Below are 22025 nucleotides of genomic sequence, written 5' to 3'. Positions count from 1 at the left end.
TTCTCTCCACTCTTACTAACAGCTCCATATTTCAGTACATACCAGAATATCTTATGTCAAAGTGTTGCGAGGGAGACATTCATTAAATTCAAATGCTTAACAGCTTTGTAACTTATTCGAGCTGGATAAATGTAATATCCTATGATTGATAATGAGAGTACTGAGCAGAATCAGTCCCACTCACTCTTCTTGGCACAATCATGGAAATGGGTTCAATCAAGCCCTTCAGGGTGACAAGTTTATAAAAACGATACACCTCGCAGGCTGCCACATCCAGCCCATGCTTTGGCATCACCCCTGCAGACGGGAACAGAAGCATGCGGTGACACAATCGTTTTAATAACATCAAATCAATTAATTGAATCCTTGTAAAGTGCACACATGCACACACACGCACAACTGTTCAGCTCTCATTATAATTCTCAGAAGGAATATTTTACATGCTTTTGCTTATTTTTCCTTTAATAAATTTGATCCGCTAGGACATGCAACATCATCTGTAAACCAACAGAGAGGCTGAGCTCATTTCCAAGTGATTCAACCCTTCAGCCCTACTCTAAATGTCAGTGAAACTGATTTATCTTTTTTGCTCTGGCAGGAAAGATCATATATTGTTGATAAACTTGATCAAGTTTGACTCACCAAGTCCTTTCTGTGGGGCCGGGGAGCGGAACTCCATTAGGTATTGGATGTATGGCTTTTCTGTAGTAATCTCAAAGTAGCGGATGTTTCCATCCCCCTGCAAACACAACAGATTTTAGTTGTCACATTATCAGTATGTCAAGCATCATTTTATCAGCTTTCAGAGAAAACTGAGCTTCTTTTCATTCTTCACCCAAACATTTAGTACATGGCATTCATCTTATATTTGTGTATTAGAATATTTTAGTGGTTATATCAGTTCATTTTATTTGAAATGTATGTATGTGACACATGAAACACATATTTGTATTTTTTATACCAAACTAGAAATATCTTTAAACAAACAAACAAAAAAAAATCTATGAAATCTCTGCTTCAAACTTCATTATTCTTTTGTATCTATCACTCTCCTTGTGGAAACATATTCTAATTAACTTCCATCTAATTCCAGAATTGCTGAATTTGATATTTGTGTTCATTCTGTGGCACATATGCCAAAATAGCTCCACGTTGTGTGATGCAGAAAAGCAGCAACTGTTCGGACCTTGCCTGCCAGGTACAGCATATGTGTGTCAGCATCATAGAAAGGAAACAGTAGTCCTGACAGGCCGTCTATGTCCTCCTCCACAATTGGCATAGACAAATCCTCCTGGGAACAGCAACACATACAGGGAATTAACCAACAACTTGCTCCACCCCACTGTGACATTATATGCGCAAACCATATGGATGTGTTGTCCAACCTGATCCCAGAGAGCGATCTGCCGGGTGTTCCAGCGAGAAACCCCTGTGGTGAGCAGCCGCTTGATGTTGCCCAGGAAAACCACTCGGTTTACACGGTGGTTTTTGCAACTGGCTTGCTGGTGAAGCAGAGGACAACATTAAAGGGAGGCTTTATGCAAAACATTGCTACTAGAAAAACCTATGCTCACTGTTAAAAGTATTCATTCTATATGTTGATGATTAAATGAAGGGACTTAAGGTTCATGCAATTTGGAGTCAAACTGTGGACATGCAGCATGAGCTTTAGGCTACTAGTGTGCGATATGAGAATTAATTCATGTTAATCATCCAACTGTATCACAAAAGTTAAAAGTTTAGACGATAAAGGCAAAACATCATATTATTAATATAACTTACAGTCAAAATACTGACTTAACTAATTGAATTACTAGGGAAATTAAAGTAGCTGCTATTATTTTATTGACATTTGAAAATTTTTTACATTGTGTCTTATACACAATACTTAATAAAGGTGCTAAATGTTTGAATCTGCTTGTAGAGAATTTGTCCCATTTAGCTACAAGTAAAAGTTCTTCATCCTGATTAATTCATTGAGGCATCATTTATAAAGGCTGAAAAGAGTTTCTTTAAATGCCTTAAAACCAATGGAATTTTTCTTAAAACAATAAACTGGTCCCAAACATGGAGTGTAAATATATTTTACAGGTCCAGAAAATAAATCATGTATATTTCTCAGTTTTAATACTTTAAATAGCTGGCATATCAAACAGAAAAGATGATGCTTTAAGCATGAAGCCCAGTCAGTTGTTTGTATCGTGTGCACAGTGGCAGAAAAAAATCTGCCCCTTCCTTCTAACCTGAAGGACTCTCCCAGACCGCGGCTCAATGACTCGCAGCTTCTTGTCCTTGCAGCTGGTGGCCAGTAGGCTGCCGTCTGTGTTAAAGGACATGCTGAGGATGACGTCAGTGTGGCAGTCGATCATTTTCACTGGTTCTCCAATCTCCAGGTTCCAGATCAGGATCTGATGCATTGTTTTAAGTGGGACAGATAGACTGGAGCTGAGGTTTCATCTATGATGTGATTATAATGTCATCTTGTGAATAGAGTTTTCTGTAGATAACTAACTGATTAATCCCAGAGAACTATAGTTAAACAGTCTGATTGATGTGGTACCTTATAGTCATAGCCGGCACTGAAGAGGATGCCGCTGCTGGTGGGGTGCCACTCAATCAGTCCCACCCGTCTGCTGTGACCATAGAGCTCCAGCACCGCCTCCATCATGTTGCGTCTCAGACCTCCTTCTGGGATCTCCCAAACTCGGACCTGCCACATTCACAGCCACTCAAAAGGTCAATGAAAACATGTTTACATTCTGTGTGACTTTTATATAAACTGCTGTCATTTTGTTTGGGGTCACTGCTTGTTATTTTTTATTTATTTATTTTTTAAACCATTATGATGTCCAGACAACTGGAGAACCATCTGATCAAAAATAGCACAAGCTATCAATGTAACCCATTGCATTAGGATTAGACTGGATTACAGCAATGGCTAGAGGCTCTGTGTTAGACCAGATGAGATTATCCTTCAACAAGTGAAAGCACTAAGCAGAACACACTGCCATCATGGCTTTACTGAGCTTAGTAGAGTAACGTAACATGTGCATGTATTGTAAAAAATGCCCAGGAAGACTTTGTACAAGTCCTGTATCAAAAGAGTCCAGAGAGAAAGTGCCTTGGATTTGATGCTGCATCTAATATCCAAGTTTTTGCAGAAAAACCTGCTCAAAGGCATCACATATCAGCAATTTGCCATTTTCTGACCCCGCCAACATAACAGCTGTGAACAGAGCTGCTGGAAGCAGAAATCCAATCAAAAGCGTGTGTCCAGTGACCCTCTGATCATTATAAAATACCAATATATTCTACATCAGGATCACTGGCTGTCATCCTCACTGTCTAACAATGTCTATACACACAAGATGTTTCTTCAAAGTCAAGCCATAAATTACAGGCATAAAAAGAAAGGTCATGGGTCACTCACCGAGGTGTCCTCAGAGCAGGAGGCTATGATGTTTTCAAAGAATGGGTTCCACTTGATATCCAGCACATTGCCTTGGTGACCGCACACCTTCGGTTGATGAGAGTCAAGACGGCCAGACTGAAAAATAGTCAGATGTGTGTATGAGTTTACCTTTACTCTCTGTGATATAGAATGCACAGCATGTAGGTGAAAGAAATGGAAACATCTGCCAACAGAAAAAGAAACAGAACATCAATTGTGCAAAACAATAAGAGAAACTATCAGACTTTACTTTTATAAGCAGTGATAAAAATGGTTTGTATTCGTGTCCAAGGACCAAAACTAATGAAAAATATTCTTTGCTGGAAATGACTCAGCGAGAAAGCTTGATAAACCCTGAACAAATAGCACACCTGGTTATTGTGCAGGGATGTCTGAGGCACATTATTGCAATAACATAGTGAGTCCACAGAGGGGCACTGGCTCATAGCGACGGATGACAGGCAGCTCTTAGAGTGGGTCATGACGTCAACAATGTTTGATGCCTCTTCAGTCCACTGACCTCTTTTCTATTTCCTCAGAGATTTATTCAGCTGCATCAGGTTATACCACAGTGAAATACAGCGTGTGTGTATGCATGCGCTGTCCTCGGTGAACCTCGAAGATCGACTCAGGCTGTACTATCATACTCCACTTTTGATAATGCATTATTTATTAAAGAGGACAAACATCAACCATCAAAAAGGGAAGGAAACATCAATTTTCATGCTGCACTGTGGCACTCCTGCTCCAAACTGGAAACAAAACATTTAATTTTTATACTGTAGGAGACAAAACGTTGAAGATAGAGTCATATAACCTCAGTAAAGATAAGGATGAAAAAAAAAAGCTGCTACTGAGAAGCTGAATCTGAGTCTCAATTCAAACCCATTATGTAGCAATAAACATTAACCACTTTTATTTTTTTTCTTTTATTAGGAAGCCTACCAACAGAAAAATGTTTCAAACGTCAGTGTAACACATAGCCAAACCAGTGAAGGCTTAGCCCAATGGACAAAAACCAAAACCACACTCAAAAACATGACATTTGTCAAGCAGAACATCAACTGAGTCAATATGAGAGGAGCAATAAATAAATAAATAAATAAAATCAAAAGGGAACACAGTGACTCAGCAAGATAATAATCCAGTTAACTCAGATATGCCTCATTATTTCATTACTGTAGACCACAGAGTCCACAAAATGAGATTTAATGAAATTTCCTAAAAACTGTCCATTAACTTTGGTAAACAACTGGTTTGCTCCTCATTCACATGGAACCAAATATTCTGTTCACAAATAAGTTTCAACTAAGTATGAACATTATCCTTTTATTCTTCAGTGGTAAATGTAAAAACACAGGTTCTGATGGCACTTTCAAGTTTTTCTTTTCATAAATGTTACAGTGACTAGAAGCTTTTACCTGTGGCCTCAAAACATTAATGACATTGGCTGAGGGACTCCTAATTTAGATGAAACTAATTACCTGCAGAGAAATAATGTCTGCAGGGAACTGCAGAGTTCACGAGGTATTTTGAGGACATCAAATTTATAATGAAATATAGAATTAATTAAAAAGAACAGAAAGGAAATGTATACAAAAAACTAATTGTAACAGCAACTAGCATATTCTCTGACAGGAATACAACTTAACTGTACATAATTTCCTTAGGCTGTTGCACAGATGAACATTCTCAATGACGCAACATTTCCAATACACCAGAAGGACCACACCCTGATTGCTACCAACATTTATTGATCTGTAATTCCCAATAAATCTTCACTGTCATGAATCACCACTTGCTGCTTTGTGATTACAGTGTCCCATAGTTTATTCCAACAGCAATCAGAGTTAGAATGCTTTGGAAATGTCATATGGCTCCTCTGTCTCTACTGTGGAATAATATTTGAAAGACAAAAACAGGACATGAACAGCTTGCATGCTGATTAAAACTATATTTCTTCCAACATGTTTATATTCAGCTGCATAGCCTTTCACATGACCTGCAATGCCTGAATGAGTTGAAGTTTACATGTTGATTTATGCTTATGAAGTTAAATTGACAAACATTTGAGCTGTTGGGACTGATCTCATGTTATTACAGTACATCTTGCAGCTAATGCTGTTTAATGCATATCAGATCTACCTGCATTACTCAGGCAGTCAAATGACTTAGTCACTGTAACCGAATCACCGGACAGTATGACCTTGTTTACAGTAACCTCAGAGTGCGAAATAAACAACAATTTATTGTAACAAAATAGCATTCTCATTCATTAATATTAACTCTGTCTTCTGTGTGTTGGGGAGTTTCATTCCATTATAGATCTATTGCCAAACAAAACACAATCATTCGAAGTCCCTCTACATAAATTTAACAGGAATCTATACATTCAGTATCTAATACCACAAATTATCCTGCACCTGTCATGGACTGACAAGCTGTTGGGGTGTATGCCTCATGCATGGTGGTAGCTAGGATAGACTCCACTCCCATCCATGGTCACCTCTTAGTTCTATCTTTCTGGCCACCCTTCTCCACCTGAACTCATATTTTATCATTCATCAATCTGTCACTTTTCACTTCTACTTAAAGGTGCAGTGTAAAATCAAAGAATCAATAAAATGAAGCATTAAAAACATTTTATCATTTGATTGGCCAAAGTGATGTTACTAAATACTTAGTTTAATACAACCAAGCATTTAACTGAAGACAAATTAGGACAAACAGTAGCATGAGAGTCTCACACTTTATAAGTTAACCATTCTGCTTCATATGCAGTGAGAATAACAACAGTCAAAGCAGTAGTAGTTAGAGCAGTGATGTAAATGCACCACACCCACTGTGCTCTTTGTTTTGAGGATATGAAGAGATTTTTGGTGACCTTGTATTTCATTTTCTGAGCCAGTCAGTGTGCCAGGTGGCGCCAGTAGTAGTTCGTCCACACGCCTGTGGTTTTGTCTGAGAGTGAACATATGGCTGTCTCGCCACCTGTCATCATAATATGTCAGCCAGGCTTGTACCACAGCCATAGCCAAACCCAGCTCAGTTGTGTTTGTTTACCAAACGCAGAAGGAGGAGCTAATTTTGGACTTGCAAGGGGGACCCGTTACAAGTATGACTGATTTAGGCGTTGAAATTTTTTTTATTGCTTTTTTTAATACAATGCTGCCTCAAAATGTTAAATCCTCAAGCACAAACTTTCCCTTTTACCCAATCATGTATCTGTTCTTAGGTTTTTTTTTTTGTGCTAAGCTCGATACAGACTTCTCTTTTAACTGCTCAGCTTACTTTGCATAATCTGCCTTTTATTCAAAGCCAAAACATTCCTCATTTTTCATTAAGTAAATACACAATGAATACAGCAAATTCACAAAAACAGTTCAAATATATCAACCACATGTCAGAAGAACTTAGAGCTGAATAACCATTTAAATTTCAACATCATAAAGATAGGTGACTATGTGCCCTGCATCCATTAATTTACTCATTTTACTGAAGCTATTAAAAGTTTTTCCGCATCAACACTTAACACACACTCTCTTCTACGTTGCCTCTATGAAAGAAATGTTGAATATTCAACCTTATGTCTGGCTGAGTTTAACATGAGATTTGCTGATTTGTTGTTTTGACCAGTGAAAGCTGCAACCAGCAGCCATCATCTGCTCTCCTGTTACAGATGATAAATGGAATTCTGAATTTGTCAAATCAGCAGAAGCCCAAGGAAATGCAAGGAAGTGCAATACGTTGAACAAGACCAAATCAATCGTGTTATAGTCTTTGGAGAAGTCAGGGCAGGAGACTTTATATAGGATAAAAGGTACCACAGTAGTTCAAGAATTCAATCTATCACCAATTTTAGTCAATTACATTAATTCCTGAATTAATAATAATAATAATAATAAAAAAAATTTTACTTCCCGTCAATGGCCTTTGTCTTGATTAAAAAGCAGAGATATGAAAAATGTAACAAATACCACCCCTTTTTATATTAAATTCAACTTAAACCCTCCTCAAGACTGAACTTTATAATAACTAAATAAAACAACTCATACCCTCACTTTACATGCATTAGTATGAATAATCTATGAATTTCTTAGTCACCACATAATATGCTTTTTATTTCTATCTGGCCAAACAGATCAATGTGATGCCAGCAAGCGCCATCTTCATCATGTTGTGTGGAGCCACTTCAAAATCAACAGCTTCAGACAAATGAAATCTCATAAATAAAGAGACAAGACAAGTATCTTTTCTGTCTGAGGACAAGACACAGACAAGACAAGTCAAGTGTCTTGTCTGTTGGTTCTTTGAGATTTAGAGAATGGTATCAAACTGCCAGTCCAACAAAAATCTCCAACTGCATTAAAGTATGGAAGTCTATATTGAGTAACTCCAGCACTCACTGGATAATATTTGAAAATATTTACATGCAGCAAAATGATAACAGACGACAACATAGTTTATTAATGTGAGAACATCATCTTCTGACTTAAATCTAAAAAAGACATTTAAGTGGCAGGAAGCATGTGCACACAAACACAGTTACTACTGTTTTCTTGGACTGTGCACCCAAGCTTTGGATGACGTAAAGTAAAATGCAGCTGAAGCTGCTTCAGACAGTAAACTGCTGAGAATTCTCCCTGATAACAGCATCTCTCCACCCTGCTTGGCAGCAAAGGGCTTTTCAAGCACCTTGGCAAAGTCTCTCTTAAAGAGGCCACACACACAGCTAACAACAAGTGCTAGGCAACGTATACATTTATGATGTGTGGTTTTCTGGCTTATTGCCCTTAAACTTAAAAGCAAATTTGTTTAACCAATGATCCAAGAGAATCACAAAAAAAAAAAAAAATTGATAAAAAAAAGAATCATGACTTTTTTTTTTTTTTTAAATCTGCAGCATTAAAGGAAACACCATATTTATACAATAAATAAAAGTGTGCAGAAATGTAGGGAAGTGACCCCAGCAATTTGCAAAAAGTGTCGGTAACCCTTGGTTGGCATAGCAACAAATAGCAAAACAGTTAATTCAGTTACCTGGGATACAGGTAGAACAATGAAGGAGCCCCCTCCAGCACTTTCTGTGACGACCGCCAGGAACTTAGAGTTGACGGCACAGAAGTGGTTGTCATGGACGTTCTTAGTGATGGGGATGCCATCGTAGCAATTCTCCCGGTTGCCTACTTTGCCATAAACATTTCGAAACTTGGAGCTTCGGTAGGTCGGACGCCATGACATCTGAGAGAGAGACAGCATATCAAAGACAAATACTTGGTATGAACAAATGCACAATGCACAAGCCTTGGAAAATAACAATTATAATGCCACAGATAATTCCTTTAATTATTGGCTTATTGTCCAAACACTTAAGGAAATTTTGTTTGCAAATATATAAAACAGGGAAAAAACTAAGCATCACATTTTTGAGGTCGGTTTCTTGGTAAAAAAGTCAGTTCAGAAAATTAAATTTGTAAACTTTGGTGCCAAATCAGTCGTAAAAACCTGAGATTTCTTCTTTCTCTAAGTATCATTAGTTATTGTGCTCTGTATTCATATAATTAAAGATTATAAAGAAAGAATCAGTGGATCTAATGTTAAATTCACATTCACATCACAGGGTGGGCTGTCCCATCTGTGCAGACATGATAACAGTCACACATGCCGTAGTGGGAAATCATCCAAACTGGTGATGGGTGTGAGACTTTTGAAGGGTGAAAACTGCTTTGGCAATTTTTTACATTGCCTTGAGGCTGTGTTTAATATGTCAGGCAGGAAATGCAATAACAAAAAAAACTCCATCCATCCATCCATCCATTATCTTGACCGCTTATTCCATTTCGGGTCGCGGGTGAGCTGGAGCCTATCCCAGCATTTTAACAGGTGAGAGGCAGGGTACACCCTGGACAGGTCACCAGTCTGTCGCAGGGCCAACACAGATAGAGACAAACAACCATTCACACACACACTCACTCCTACGGAGAATTTAGAGTGTCCAATTAACCTAACATGCATGTCTTTGGACGGTGGGAGGAAGCCGGAGAACCCGGAGAGAACCCACGCAGACACGGGGAGAACATGCAAACTCCACACAGAAAGGCCACCACCCTCAAGGTTCGAACCTCCCCCCAGCCGAGATTCGAACCGGCGACCTTCTTGCTGTGAGGCTGCGGTGCTAACCACCACACCACCGTGCAGCCCAAAAAAAAAAAAAAAAAAAAAAAAAAAAAATAAAAAAAAATAAAAAATAAAAAAAAAACCTACATCACAAAGAAAAAGAGAAATGATTCATTTTGACAAACACAACAGATTGCAATTTTCCTTGTTGCGTGTGCTTGTACTCTGTTACACATGGATCCTGCAGAAAAGAAAAGCAGCCATTGTTTGCAGCTGCTCTACACAATAAAAGAGTCGCGGGTTTTGTTTGAGTCAGGATGCTTTTTTTTTCTTTGTTGGTTACTTCGCCACAGGAATGCTCTTGTGGAGCTCTTGATTTTTGGTATTAGCTGACTGCAGCCGCAGGACGTGGATGTCTAATGACCTTTGCCCCAAAAGGACAGAAGCTGTGGGAATTTCTTGGCAATGAATGTGACCACTTTTTGAGCAATTTTCTGAAACAGGATGTGTTCATGAGCATATTTTCAGTGAAACTAATGATGGAGACTATATCAGTACACGACAGGAACTGTGGGGAGAGGATTTATGACTCTTGTCAGATCTCAGTGGCAGCAGTGACATCAGGCAATCCTCTATTCAGCATTGTTCTACAGATAAGGAGAGGAGGTGGTGGGAGTGGTGTTTGCATGCAAATAGAAACATCCTCTGACCATACCCTTGTTGTGTTTCCCCGTCTCAAAGCAGACTAGAGAAATGGCATCAGCTGTCTACACGAGACTGAGCGATCACGTTGTTCTCACTTCACCAGCTAAAATGTGATCGTTCTGACAACCTTTTATTGCTACAGCTTATTAAGCGTGGCTTCATAGAAATTCTACATTTGGATTTTACATTTGGTGCTAATAGTATTAGTTGGATTACTCAAAATAAATCTTTATAATTATTTATCAAGAAAAATTTGATCTTTTTTTCATTTTTAGCTTGTCAAAAAATTTGTGCACTGTATGAGTGTGAACATTTTCCTTTGACTATACTCTACTGGTTTCAAGAGGTGTTTTTTTCCCGTTGTACTTAAAAACGTTTAGCTTTACTTTATGGAGGTCAAAGGTCATTAGCAGCCAGCCTCTACAATCTCTGTATATTTCCTGCATATCATCTGTCTCTGTCTACTTCTCTCTTACACCACTTTCAAATAAACAAATGAATATTTCTGAAGAACAAAAACAGAATTTTTAAATATTACAGTACCTGATTTTAATAAAATCCTGGGGTGAATATTGTAACTAAAAGCATGTAAAATATAATCTCAACTTGCTTGGAGAGGATCCAACACCTCCATAACCCTTCACTGGAGAAGGCGGGTACATATGTATGTATGTATGTATGGATGGATGGATGGATGGATGGATGGATGGATGGATGGATGGATGTTATTGTAACTGAACTACACTCTAAAATCAAAGTATTTGATAAATGTATAAACAACCAGCATGCAATAATGTTTTGGTTTTATTAGTCGATATCAAATCACAGTTTAACCATAAATGTATTGCCAACAGTTTATCTCCTGTTTTTTGCTATAAGGCTTCTAAAAGTTTGAAGAGTGCAGATTTAGTTTATTTTTATTGTATCTGTCATCCCTACGAAAGCAGGCAAAGAAGCACATTTGCCTCCTCATTCCTTGTGGTTGTAAAATCCCTCCCAGGTGTATCCTGGTTGCACACCTGCCTATATTTAAGCCTGTAGTGCTGTCAGACTCATACAAAACAAACAACACACACATACACACAAAAGAAAATACTGCTCAAATAAGATACTCAAAGAATAAAATAAATACACAGTTTGAGATAAGTCAACAATGCTCTGCTTACGCAACAATATTTCAGACTCTTAAAAAGACATCTAACAGAGAGTAAAATATCCAGATGATGATATATGCAGTAAGCAGAGAATCATCTGCTGTGAAGCCATGTTTGTATGAGTAGCATAATGGCAGCTTGTTACAGAATTAATGAAGAACAGAAGAGCAGCAGAAAGTGGCCTGAGGGACAGTTAGAGGAGACGGACAGAGGAAACTCGCCTGCTTTGAGCTCTCTTTACAAGGATGCTCATTCATTGGTCACTGGCTTCTGGCACAGAGAGGAGTTCTGTCTGAGCGTGTCTTTCCTATCTCACGAGGGTTTGCAGCACAACAGCACACACACAGATAACATGAGCAAAAGCATGCACGTACACAAACACCCAAAGACAAGATGACTTTGCATCCAACTCATCATAAGACTTGTGGGCTGTGAGCATGAGCCCCTCTCTTATTGCTCAGTCTGAGGCCTTCCTAACTTAGCAGGCAGTTTCTGCTTTAGATTAGTTAACTCAAAGTTGAATTTCTAGAAGATCTCCAACATCTAATAGATGTTACTTCTGAAACTGTCACCTTACCTTACCAGCGTCCTGACAGTGACACTTCAGTCACAGAATCCCTGCGGCCCTCTCAAACTACAAACATCCACCCTCCTTTCTAAATGAGCTGCCAGGATCTCTTCTCTTCCTTCCCTTTCAGATGTAAGCAGGCGGTCTGTGTCTGCTCTACCTCCTTCTTGCTCATGTTTTTCTCCCCCCTCCCCTTGAAAGTCACTCTTCCCACCCTCTTCTCCTCCTACTAGAACTGATAGCTGCAGGGCCAGCACCCCCACCCCCACCTCCTTCTCTTACCCCTCTCTCCCATCCTGCCACTCAGTCAGTCCTCTGCATCTTTTTTTGCAGTTCAATCTCCAGCTCAAGCAGAGTAGAAGCATTGGAGTAGTAGCCATTCATCCTCTTTCCTCTCCCACCCACTGCTTGTTTGGCATCACAAGGCCTTTCCTGGCTGATACCCAGGACCACTCATAGTTCTTCACATTCTTTTCTCTCTGGATATCTCTTAACTACAATTCTTTAGTCTAATGCTTTAGCTCCACTGAGATGAAACCTACCTATTTTATTTTTAAATAAAGACAGATACACTCCAGAGGGATGTCTGCATCAGCATCTTGTTGGCAGCTGCCGCTGTGCTAAAAGCGAGTTGAAAACATCTTTAAAACTATGAAATTAGTCGAAGGCTGAAACTATTAACAGAAAGTGGTTGTAGAAGACACTCATCAGTAAGTTTTAGTATATTTTATGAATATTCAGAAAAACAGCATCTTGACCTACTTTTTTATTTTATTTATTTATTTTTTGTTTCTGTCATGCATGTAATGAAAATAGTTTAAGTGAAATTAATTTTCCATCCCTTAACAGTTTTTCAGCTTTGCAGCCTGTCAGCACAATTGCCTGAGTCCTATTTTAAGGTTTAAGGTTTTTACTGGTTTTTATAGGAAATTATGCACATTGAATCAGCAGTGTTAAGAGAGTAGAGTTAGGCAGATATCCCAGTTTTGCCAAAATGTAACTTGGGGCAATTATTTTATGATGCTAACAGTATATGTTATAAAAAATTCGATAGTGAGTTGTATGCATTTACTAAGGAGGCAGTGAGAGAAACAAAAACTTCATCCTCAGTTAAAAATTACTTGTATATTTTTTACTTTCTAGATAATAACTTTGAATATAGTTTTGAAAATAAATAATTATTATATAAGTCTCCATAATCTCCTTTGGTGTCAAAGGCGTTTTTATCATGTTAGAGTTATTATTAACTTATTAGATGCGGTTGAAATCTGTGACCCACATATTATAATCATTATGTTACTATGGTCTGAAATGTGTTCTTGAGGTGCAAATGGCATTTAAAATAGCTTAAGTTAATTTAATCATCAGTGTTAAGTGTTTAGTTCTATTTAAATGCATGACTCCATTGGCAACAAAACATAATAAACAAAAGCAAAAACAAAATAAAAACAGAACAAATTTTCTTGCCAGGATTTGTTAGTATCTTTCCAATGACAAAAACATACCAGTAAGGTTAAAAATCCTGTAAATACAACGGTCCAAATGCCAATTTAAAGGTTTGATGAAACTGTTGACATTGCTGTGATGGGCTCTAAAGTCTCAGCATGTTCACCACAAACAGATTTCTGAAACAACCCCTGGCCAGGTCGACACGCAGACGCAGGTGTTATAGTGAAAATTGCATCCCTTGATAATTGTATGTGTGTTTGAATGGAACCCTTCAGGTTCACTGTGAAGGAGGTTTGCCTTGGCCCTTTGACTCAGTGTTTATGCATTACACATGTGTGTTTATTTCCATCTCTACGTCCTCATCCATGTGCTGCTCATTTGTAACAGTGTGCATTTACAGTAGTGGTCATAGCTGTGAGGCAGAGCACTCCAGAGAGCAGAGTGTTTATTGAGTTTTTTTTTTTTTTAACATGTTGCCTCAAGACAATACTGCTCCACTGTGCAAAGCACTTTCCTTGTCTCTCTAAAAGCTTTCAAGGCCCTTTCTCATTTCTAAATAGGTGAATAACTGATTCTCAGTTAAAAAAAATTAAAAATACCAAAATATCATATTTCATACTTAACAGCTGCAGGCCACTTAAAACCATTTTAGTGACATCAATTTTCCAAAGAATAACATAAATTGGCTGTAATTTTCCATAGTCCCAGCAGCAGTCAAGCAGGACACACAGTCAATGGCAGGATACTGACTCATTATGAATCCTATAAAGGCCATTCAAACAGCACTAAATGAAATGAATGGGTTAAATGATTCCAATCAAGATTTCCTTAATGCTGCTGCCAAAAGCGGAAGTGCAACCATCTGAGCTCACATTCAACAGATTCAAAAGGGAAATCCACAGCGCTGCATGTCTTGTCACTCACATACAGTTAAGGCCTGCCATGCCACCATACATGTTCTGCTTTCTGTTCTTCTTCTCCAGCACTGACACTGTACACTCATTTCAATGACTTCCCATCTCTTCAAGGAGCACAATTCACAAAAGTGAAATCTTTCTGGCTCCACTGGCCAAATGTCCCTCAGTGTGAAGTTGGCTGTCTATGTCCAACTCACACAGGAAGTATCACAGTTTGGCTGAAACTGTTTAATATTTTCACCACTGCTATGGCAATGCATGATGGGATGGTTGTTATTATATAAGACCCTTCTCTGCTATGAAAATGCAAATTATTTAAGCAAAGTGGACATTAATATTTTCAAGTTATCTAGTACTAGCATCATTGACTTAGCATGTCTTAGGACGATGAACACATTTCTTTTGTATACTACTCAAGTTTAATCCTTTTTTTTTCAAATAATATTAATTAATTTACTTTGTTTTATAGGGGAATGAAAATCAGGTTAAACCCTGTGGAAACAAACACTGACCCAAGCTTTTAAATGATGGGAACATATCATTCTTAGCTGTTTTCTTTTTTTATGAGCTCATTATTACAACTCAACAATCACAGTCTAAGAGCAAATTGAGGGTTTATATCTAGTACAGAATTTTCTGTTTTAAAATAATGACAGACCATGAAAAGGTTTAAAAATTGACATACAGGCATTACACCTCAAAAGACAACAGACTCTAGAGAAGAAAACCAAGATATCATGTTTTACAGTTCATGACTGTGATGTTCTTTGTTTTAAATTAAGATTTCTTTCCATCTGTAAAAATCAAATCACTACTGGCATTCAATATTTCAATGGGAGTTATTTATTTATTTATTACCCAGGTTATGTTTTATGATAGCTAGTGCTGTAAACAAAAATGTGAGCAGCCAATAAAACATGGTTGGCCTCACTGCAAGGTGCCCTTCCAAGTTTCCATGGGAGATTACCTGCTGCCCATACCAGCTACAAAAAAGAATAAGGACTGATGTAGACAAAAAGGCACAAACATTTAGGCTAAAAGTCAAAACAGAACAACAATGCATTTTTAAAGCAGTATAAGAACTAATGCAAAAAAAAAAAAAAGAAAAAAAAAAAAAGACACTGCAGCTGTTAGCAAGCAGCAAATGGAATAAAATAGCACAAAATATATTTAACATAACTGATCCAGCAATCCAAAGTGAATCACTCCATCTGGAGTCCTGTTGAATTTTCCAGATGGCCGGTTCAGGAATGTTGGAAAGGTAATTTTTTATTTGAGCCTTCACTCGTTTCTATAACTTGAAAAGAGAGGTCACAAGGGCTGCTGAGAATGACTCAGACCCCAATATTGGACTGATTAATGTCTAAAATTCACTGAATCCATCTTTGTGGATATCTTAATGTATGTAATGCAATGACCACAAAGATCCTGAATTAACTTGTTTTTAAGAGGATGGTGAAACCATAACCTGTAGAGTTCTCTGTTAATGACAGGAGATGCATAAAGCTCAGCTAATAGCAGCTTTTAGGACTCAACTCAATGCCATTAAGAGCAGCAATGCAAATAGCACAATACCTTAATACAAGGAAGACATAAACCAAGCTAAATGGCACTTATCAGAGCACAGCACAAGTAGGTATCCCAGAATCCCTTGTAGGATTAAAGGAGTTTGTTACCAGCAGCAGAGGTGTTATCATACAGTTAATATAATTACTACAGATATAGACTGTATTATTTCCTATTTCCTAGAGTCTTTTTCTCTTTCTCACTAATGCATACCACATTTCCTATTCAAATATAAATCAGAGACACATTTTTTTCCTATTGCTCTTAAAAGGTCAGTCATCCAAAAACCAGAAGGATGGTCTAAATTAATCATCTCCCCTGTGCGCGGTTCTCCTTTCCCCCCAGGAGTTTCTGCCACATGCTTTTTGGAGCATAATGATGCAAGCTGGGCCTCAAACCCTGAGTGACAGAGGGGGGTTGGCAAGGCAAGGTGAAGAAAATGTCCAGAAGGAAGGCAGAAAATTAGAAAAAAACAAAACAAAAACAAAAGGTTTACAAGGCAGAGGGAGGGAGGAAATGCAGAAGATAAGATATAATAAGGCGCTTAAGGTTAAAGAGAAGACGGGATAAAAAGAAAAACATGAGTAACAGAGGGCAGGCTGGTTGACAAGGAATGATGAAATATTTAAAGAAAGAAAAAGGCAGACAGAGAGGAGGAGCAGAGGCGGCTTTCACCAGACAGAGATTAACTCCGCTCTGTCAGACCACCTGCCTGCTCTGTAGCAGACACACACTTGTACTAGCTGAAGCTGCTTAAATCGTGTGTGGCAAATACTGAAATCTTCATAATATTAAAAAAAAAAAAAAAAAAATCCATTCCTGCATTAAAGGATTAAAATATTAATGACCAAGAAACATTTAAGTTATATCATTTGGTGAATAATATCCTGACATCATCGCTTCAGAATGCACATTACTGGCAAGTTATTGCCTCCTCTGATACCTGAAATTAATCTTTAAATACATAAAGATTTTCATTCTTCATGTGACAGATAGCTTTGAGCTACACTAGTATATAAAGATTTCTGGAACTGTGATTTAGGAGAAAGCACACAAACTTTTATAACAGTAGCATTAGAGACAGTTGATTTATATCATAGTGCACAAATCTCATCATCTCCAAAAATGAAATCCCTCTGGCGGTGATTCAAATAGAAAAAAAGAGAGAAAAAAATAAAGACAGAAACAAGGCAATGAGCCCAAGATGCCGGTGATTAAAGAGCACTTTGATCAGGTTATTGAAATCCATAAATGAGGTAAGACCACAGAAACAGCTCAGGAATGATTATCCAGCAAGTGAGTTATGATTTCAGATCTCTTGAGTTATTGTGTTTGGTGATTATTGATGGACCATTGGTCATTTAACCCAACGCTTGGAAAGAACCACGAGAACTAAAAAAAAAAAAAAAAAAAAAAAATCTACAAGCATAAGAAAAAGACCACTGTTTTATAATCTTTCATAATAAAAGGAAAGTTGTGATCCTGTCTGTTCTTTTATCAGTTATTAGCCCATTAAAGCCTGTTACACTCTCCACAAGAACTGAGAGTTTTGTTCTTATTCTCTAGGTAGCAAGTACAAAGTTAGTTTTTGCCCGGTTATTTCATCCTTCGGGAGAAACTGTCCGCGGCGGGGCGGGATTTAACATGGAAACGTGTACTTGAGAGCTTTTTCCCGATCCTGACCAGCTGTTCCTTAAAACTATCCATCCTTGTTGAATTTTTTTAACTGGCAAAAAAGCAGAAATGATTTCACGCATGGCATATTCTCTATGAACCACGCCCCCTTCAAATTCTGACCAATCACACAATTGTTCTTAGAAGAAAATTGTTATGCCTGGGTGGTGTGTCAGGAACAAGCTATAAAAACTCCCAAACCAGGGCTGCAAAGACAAAATGACACCATTTTGTTCGTGAACAAGAGCAATGTTTTGTGTTCTTGCAGAATATGTGTTGACCAGGCCAGTCAACATCTTAATAAAGGCACCCAGAATTCTTCTTTTCCTGATGTCCAACCAACCCCTAACAGCTTTTAAAAGAGTAATAGGTGCTCTGAGACTCTTACAAACTTACATCTTAATGAGTAGCTGACCTGAGTAGTTGTCAAAGAGTAGCTGACCTGTGACGAAAAAAGGTTTTTATCCTTCTAGATTAGGACCCTGTCATGGGAGAAAGGATTGGGTGGTCTAACTATCTTCAAGACTATGCTGTTAAAACTACAATAAATTTACTGGTAGGGCTTACCAAGTACAAGAGGCTGGGCGAAAGATACAAACTCCACAAATCTGGAGCAACAGATACAAGAGGACAAGTGGGGGCATGACACTGCAAGCATTTCAGAACAAAATGCTAAATCTCTGCACTAAAAAGCTTGCCATTAAAGACATTTTGACATGAACAACAGTAGGAAAATCTAAACTATTGAAGGCTGGATTTATTGTAGCTGCTTGAGTTTCAGGATCATTTCATGGCTTACTGAGTAATCTGAATTAAAAAAATCATTGTCAGTGTTATTAATAACATATGTGCTTTAAAGCCATGGCAATAAATGACCTAACTTAACCTAACCCAGCATTGTTATTCAAAACCTTAGTACCTATTTATAAAACAACAACAACAACAACAACAACAAAAATCCAAACAAACTCATTCCTGACACAACAACACATGGAAACTGAAAACTGATTTGATGTCATTTAAGTCTTTCACAGGTTTAATAAAAAGTTATTTTATCACCCAAACCGGGGGAGGCACAAAGCTTTGAAGTCCAGAACTAAAGATGGAGATGACTGGTGAAATTAAGCTGCTTAACAGGACATTACTTGCTCTTTGTGCTTTGGATACATTATGAAGTGAGGCTAAGGTGGTCACAGAGCTCTGTCTTATTTTGTTAAGAGAGAAAATAGTTAACTGATGTCTTTGTATTTGACTTGAATATCAGAGTACAAGGTGGATTCTTTGTAATCTCATGGCTCCTTGATACTTAAAGAGGCTCTATTATGCTCATCCATCCAACCATCCGTTATCTATACTGCTTTGTCCACTGAAGGGTTGTGGGGCAGCGGAAGCCTAACCCAGACTTTAGCAGGTGAGAGGCAGTCTGTTATGCTCATTTCAGGCTAATTTATTTTAAAATGTGTGTCCAAAAGGCAGGAATCAATCCAGCATTTTTCACAAACCCCTTTATTTATTTTATATTGATCCTCTCCGTAGGCGCTCAGATCAGCCTCTGCCAGAAACAAGCAGAATGAGACTCTTCCACCCTGAGTCCCGCTTCCCCTGAGGCGGTCTGCTTCTGATTGGTCAACTGCTGGGAGTATGTCAACAAAAAACATACAGCCGTACGTGTTTGAGCCTGAATCAGACCCCAAAAACGAGAGTGAGCAACTCAGCAGCCTACAGCAAGGAATGCAGCAGGATGCATCTGTTTGGTAAATACTCTGCGTACCTGCTATAGTCTGATAAAACGCTGTTTGTCATCCTTCACTCGCCTTATATAATTATACATGCCCCTGTTAATGGGTGTACATGTGGCAAATGTCCCACAATGCCGACAGAGGTGGAAAACATCTGTTGCCAAGAAATAGATGTTAATGATGCTATTGGCTAACACTTTCATGCATTGTTGCACTATAGTTAGCTGTATTTCTAACCACTCCATGTACACCTGTTGTCTCAAGTGGCTAATCAGCTGGGTGTTTTTAACCTGGTTGTTACATTTGGAGCATTTCCATCTACAGTGTTGATCACTAACTTTGTGGTTATCATTACATGTGTGTTACCAACTAGTAGCGATCAGGTAAAGCAAGTGTGGATTAATTACTTTAGTTTGATCACACACTAACTATCAAAACAAAACAGACAACTTATTTGGTTTTACTTACAGTTTGTGGCTCAGGATCAGAAATGCAGTACTTGATTGTAGGAACAGACTCTCCTTTTGGCTAAAGCCTGGTCGCAAACCCCTCGTTATACCAGCCCTTATTCATCCAGCAGTCTTCAGTGAAGTACTGGTTACAAATACAAATGCTGGGAAAAATTTGTGGCTGGCTCCCAAAAACAAACTCCATCCATTGCTGTCTAACCGTTATTTCTCTTGGGAATTTGAACAAATGTAGCTTTCCCTCACAGCAGAAGAAGCATTGAAGCATTTCTTGTGAGACATGCTGACACTGAAAACATTGTGATGTCCATCTCGGTTTCTTCTGCCTTACACTGGGTGAAGGTGGGTCTACCTTCCTTCTCGTGAACGTGCACAAAATATATAAATAGGTCAAAAAAATCTCTAAAACCTGTTGTTTTCAATGCAATGAAAACTGAATGTAGAGACATAACAAAATAAGGCCCCCTTAATGAAGCAATTGATATACATGTAATCTAGATCTGTTGAGTATTGACAGGCTCTACTGAATGATTCAAGGGCAGAAATAAATTTCTCCACTGCTTTCACAATACTGTGTTCTCAAGACTTCTGTTTCAACAAAAACAAAAGAGAACAAACAAACTGGGCTTCTTCTGTCTTGAAAAAAGCACACACAGAAATAGGCATGTTTTACATGTGTGTGAGTTTGTTAAGCCACTTTTAAAATGACAGTATTCCCATATGTGGGTGAAGGTTAATGTGTTTTGAATTTGACCTAATTCAGAAGAGCCACTGTGCTGATAAGCTCACCCAGGGAATACCAATCACAGGAATACAGTACAAGCACTACTGTCATTCTATATACACCTGCCTAGTCATACAGTATCCAATGTGAGTTTTTTCAATGTTTTAAAAGTTTATTACACACTTTCAATCAGGATTTAGCAGCCAACACGACGGGGCAAAGTTCAGTAGCTGACAATATGTTGGATATGTTGCACAACTTTCCAGTCTGCTGCATTAATCCATCAATTGCCAGTCAGCCAATTGGACTTCTAGAGCTACAGTTGGCTTATGTGTCCCAGTTTAAAAGCCAGATGTAAAGTCAGACCTAATTTTACTATCCTCTATGGAGGCAACTATTTAATTTAGGATGATATTTAACAATAGAGGCTCTGTCTGCACCATCTACTCCCACCTGAATTTGCTCATTTCCAAAGTTATACTTGAGCTCACTATGTTATCAGTGCTGTATTCTTATTTCTGCATATCATGTTTTTTTTTAAGTCATTGTGTTCTGCATGGGCTGGACATCAAACCTGTCTGTAGATTCACTTTATTAAACAGTGGTTAAAAGGACGCCTTGACAAATAATACCACGAGGATGCAACAACATTTCTTATTTAAAAGATGCTTGAAAGCTAACATAAAAGGGAGATTAACAAATCTGGGGGCCTTGTGTCTATTAGTTGATTATCAAATTATTTCCTGGGCAAAATTCCAAGGGTGCCAGCCAGAACCTCTGTGTCGCTACAAAGGAGAGAAGAGGAAATGACAAGCTAGCAAACAACTAGGAGAAGTTAGAAGAGGCTAGGTGAACAAGCAAAGAGCTGAAGTATTCAGTAAGCCATGGGAAGTGACAAGAGTTAACCATGGAAGGCTCTTGCTCAGGTAACAGCATGAAACATAGGATTGAGGAACTGGGCCTTGCAGGGCCCTGCCCTGTTTACTTGGTTTATACAGACCGACTCACCTGGAGGTTTCATTAGATGCACCACTCACTCCACTGGTGCACCACATCTTAAAAAGATGCCACAGCAGGTGGTGATTGGCTTTACAAACGGTTGAAGGTACAGTAGGCTATGTAATGTAAAATTATCCAGCAGTCTATCTTTTCCCCGCTTTAGCCATGACACCTTGAGGATGTGTGTCTTAAATCAAATCAAATCAAACTTTATTTATATAGCACCGTTCATACATAAAAATAGCAACTCAAGGTGCTTTACAGAGAGTAAAATCCCCCAGAACCCCAACCCAAGAGCAGCAAGCCCACCCCCCACCCCTTCTCATCAAACACACACACACATCACAGAGGGTAAAAGCAAGTTAAAAGGACCAAGGACCGCAAATATGGGACCAAACTCCAGGCTACTGTGAGGTTCAAGAGTAATTAATTACTTGTTTGTACTTATAACTGCTTTAATATGCTCTGTATCTCAATGTGTGCTCATTATCACTT

General features: G+C 38.3%; 1 protein-coding gene across 3 annotated transcripts in view; it reads right to left on the bottom strand.

Moving 5' to 3' along the window:
• The window catches only part of coro2ba (coronin, actin binding protein, 2Ba), a 39850-nt gene that overhangs the window by 3543 nt on the left and 14282 nt on the right, over positions 1-22025 (bottom strand). The window contains exons 1-9 of one of the 3 annotated variants that reach the window (XM_042012372.1): positions 12005-12133; positions 8492-8692; positions 3431-3547; positions 2561-2710; positions 2244-2408; positions 1386-1502; positions 1187-1291; positions 643-739; positions 185-297 (exon numbers count right to left, since the gene is read on the bottom strand). In XM_042012372.1, coding sequence (XP_041868306.1) covers positions 185-297; positions 643-739; positions 1187-1291; positions 1386-1502; positions 2244-2408; positions 2561-2710; positions 3431-3547; positions 8492-8692 — 1065 coding nt within the window. In that variant the 5' untranslated portion in view covers positions 12005-12133. The other 2 variants (XM_042012203.1, XM_042012293.1) reach the window with 2 other exon arrangements.

This window comes from Melanotaenia boesemani, chromosome 1 (assembly GCF_017639745.1).
Source record: "Melanotaenia boesemani isolate fMelBoe1 chromosome 1, fMelBoe1.pri, whole genome shotgun sequence".
Lineage (NCBI taxonomy): Eukaryota > Metazoa > Chordata > Actinopteri > Atheriniformes > Melanotaeniidae > Melanotaenia > Melanotaenia boesemani.
This window is presented reverse-complemented; position numbering and strand designations above follow the sequence as displayed.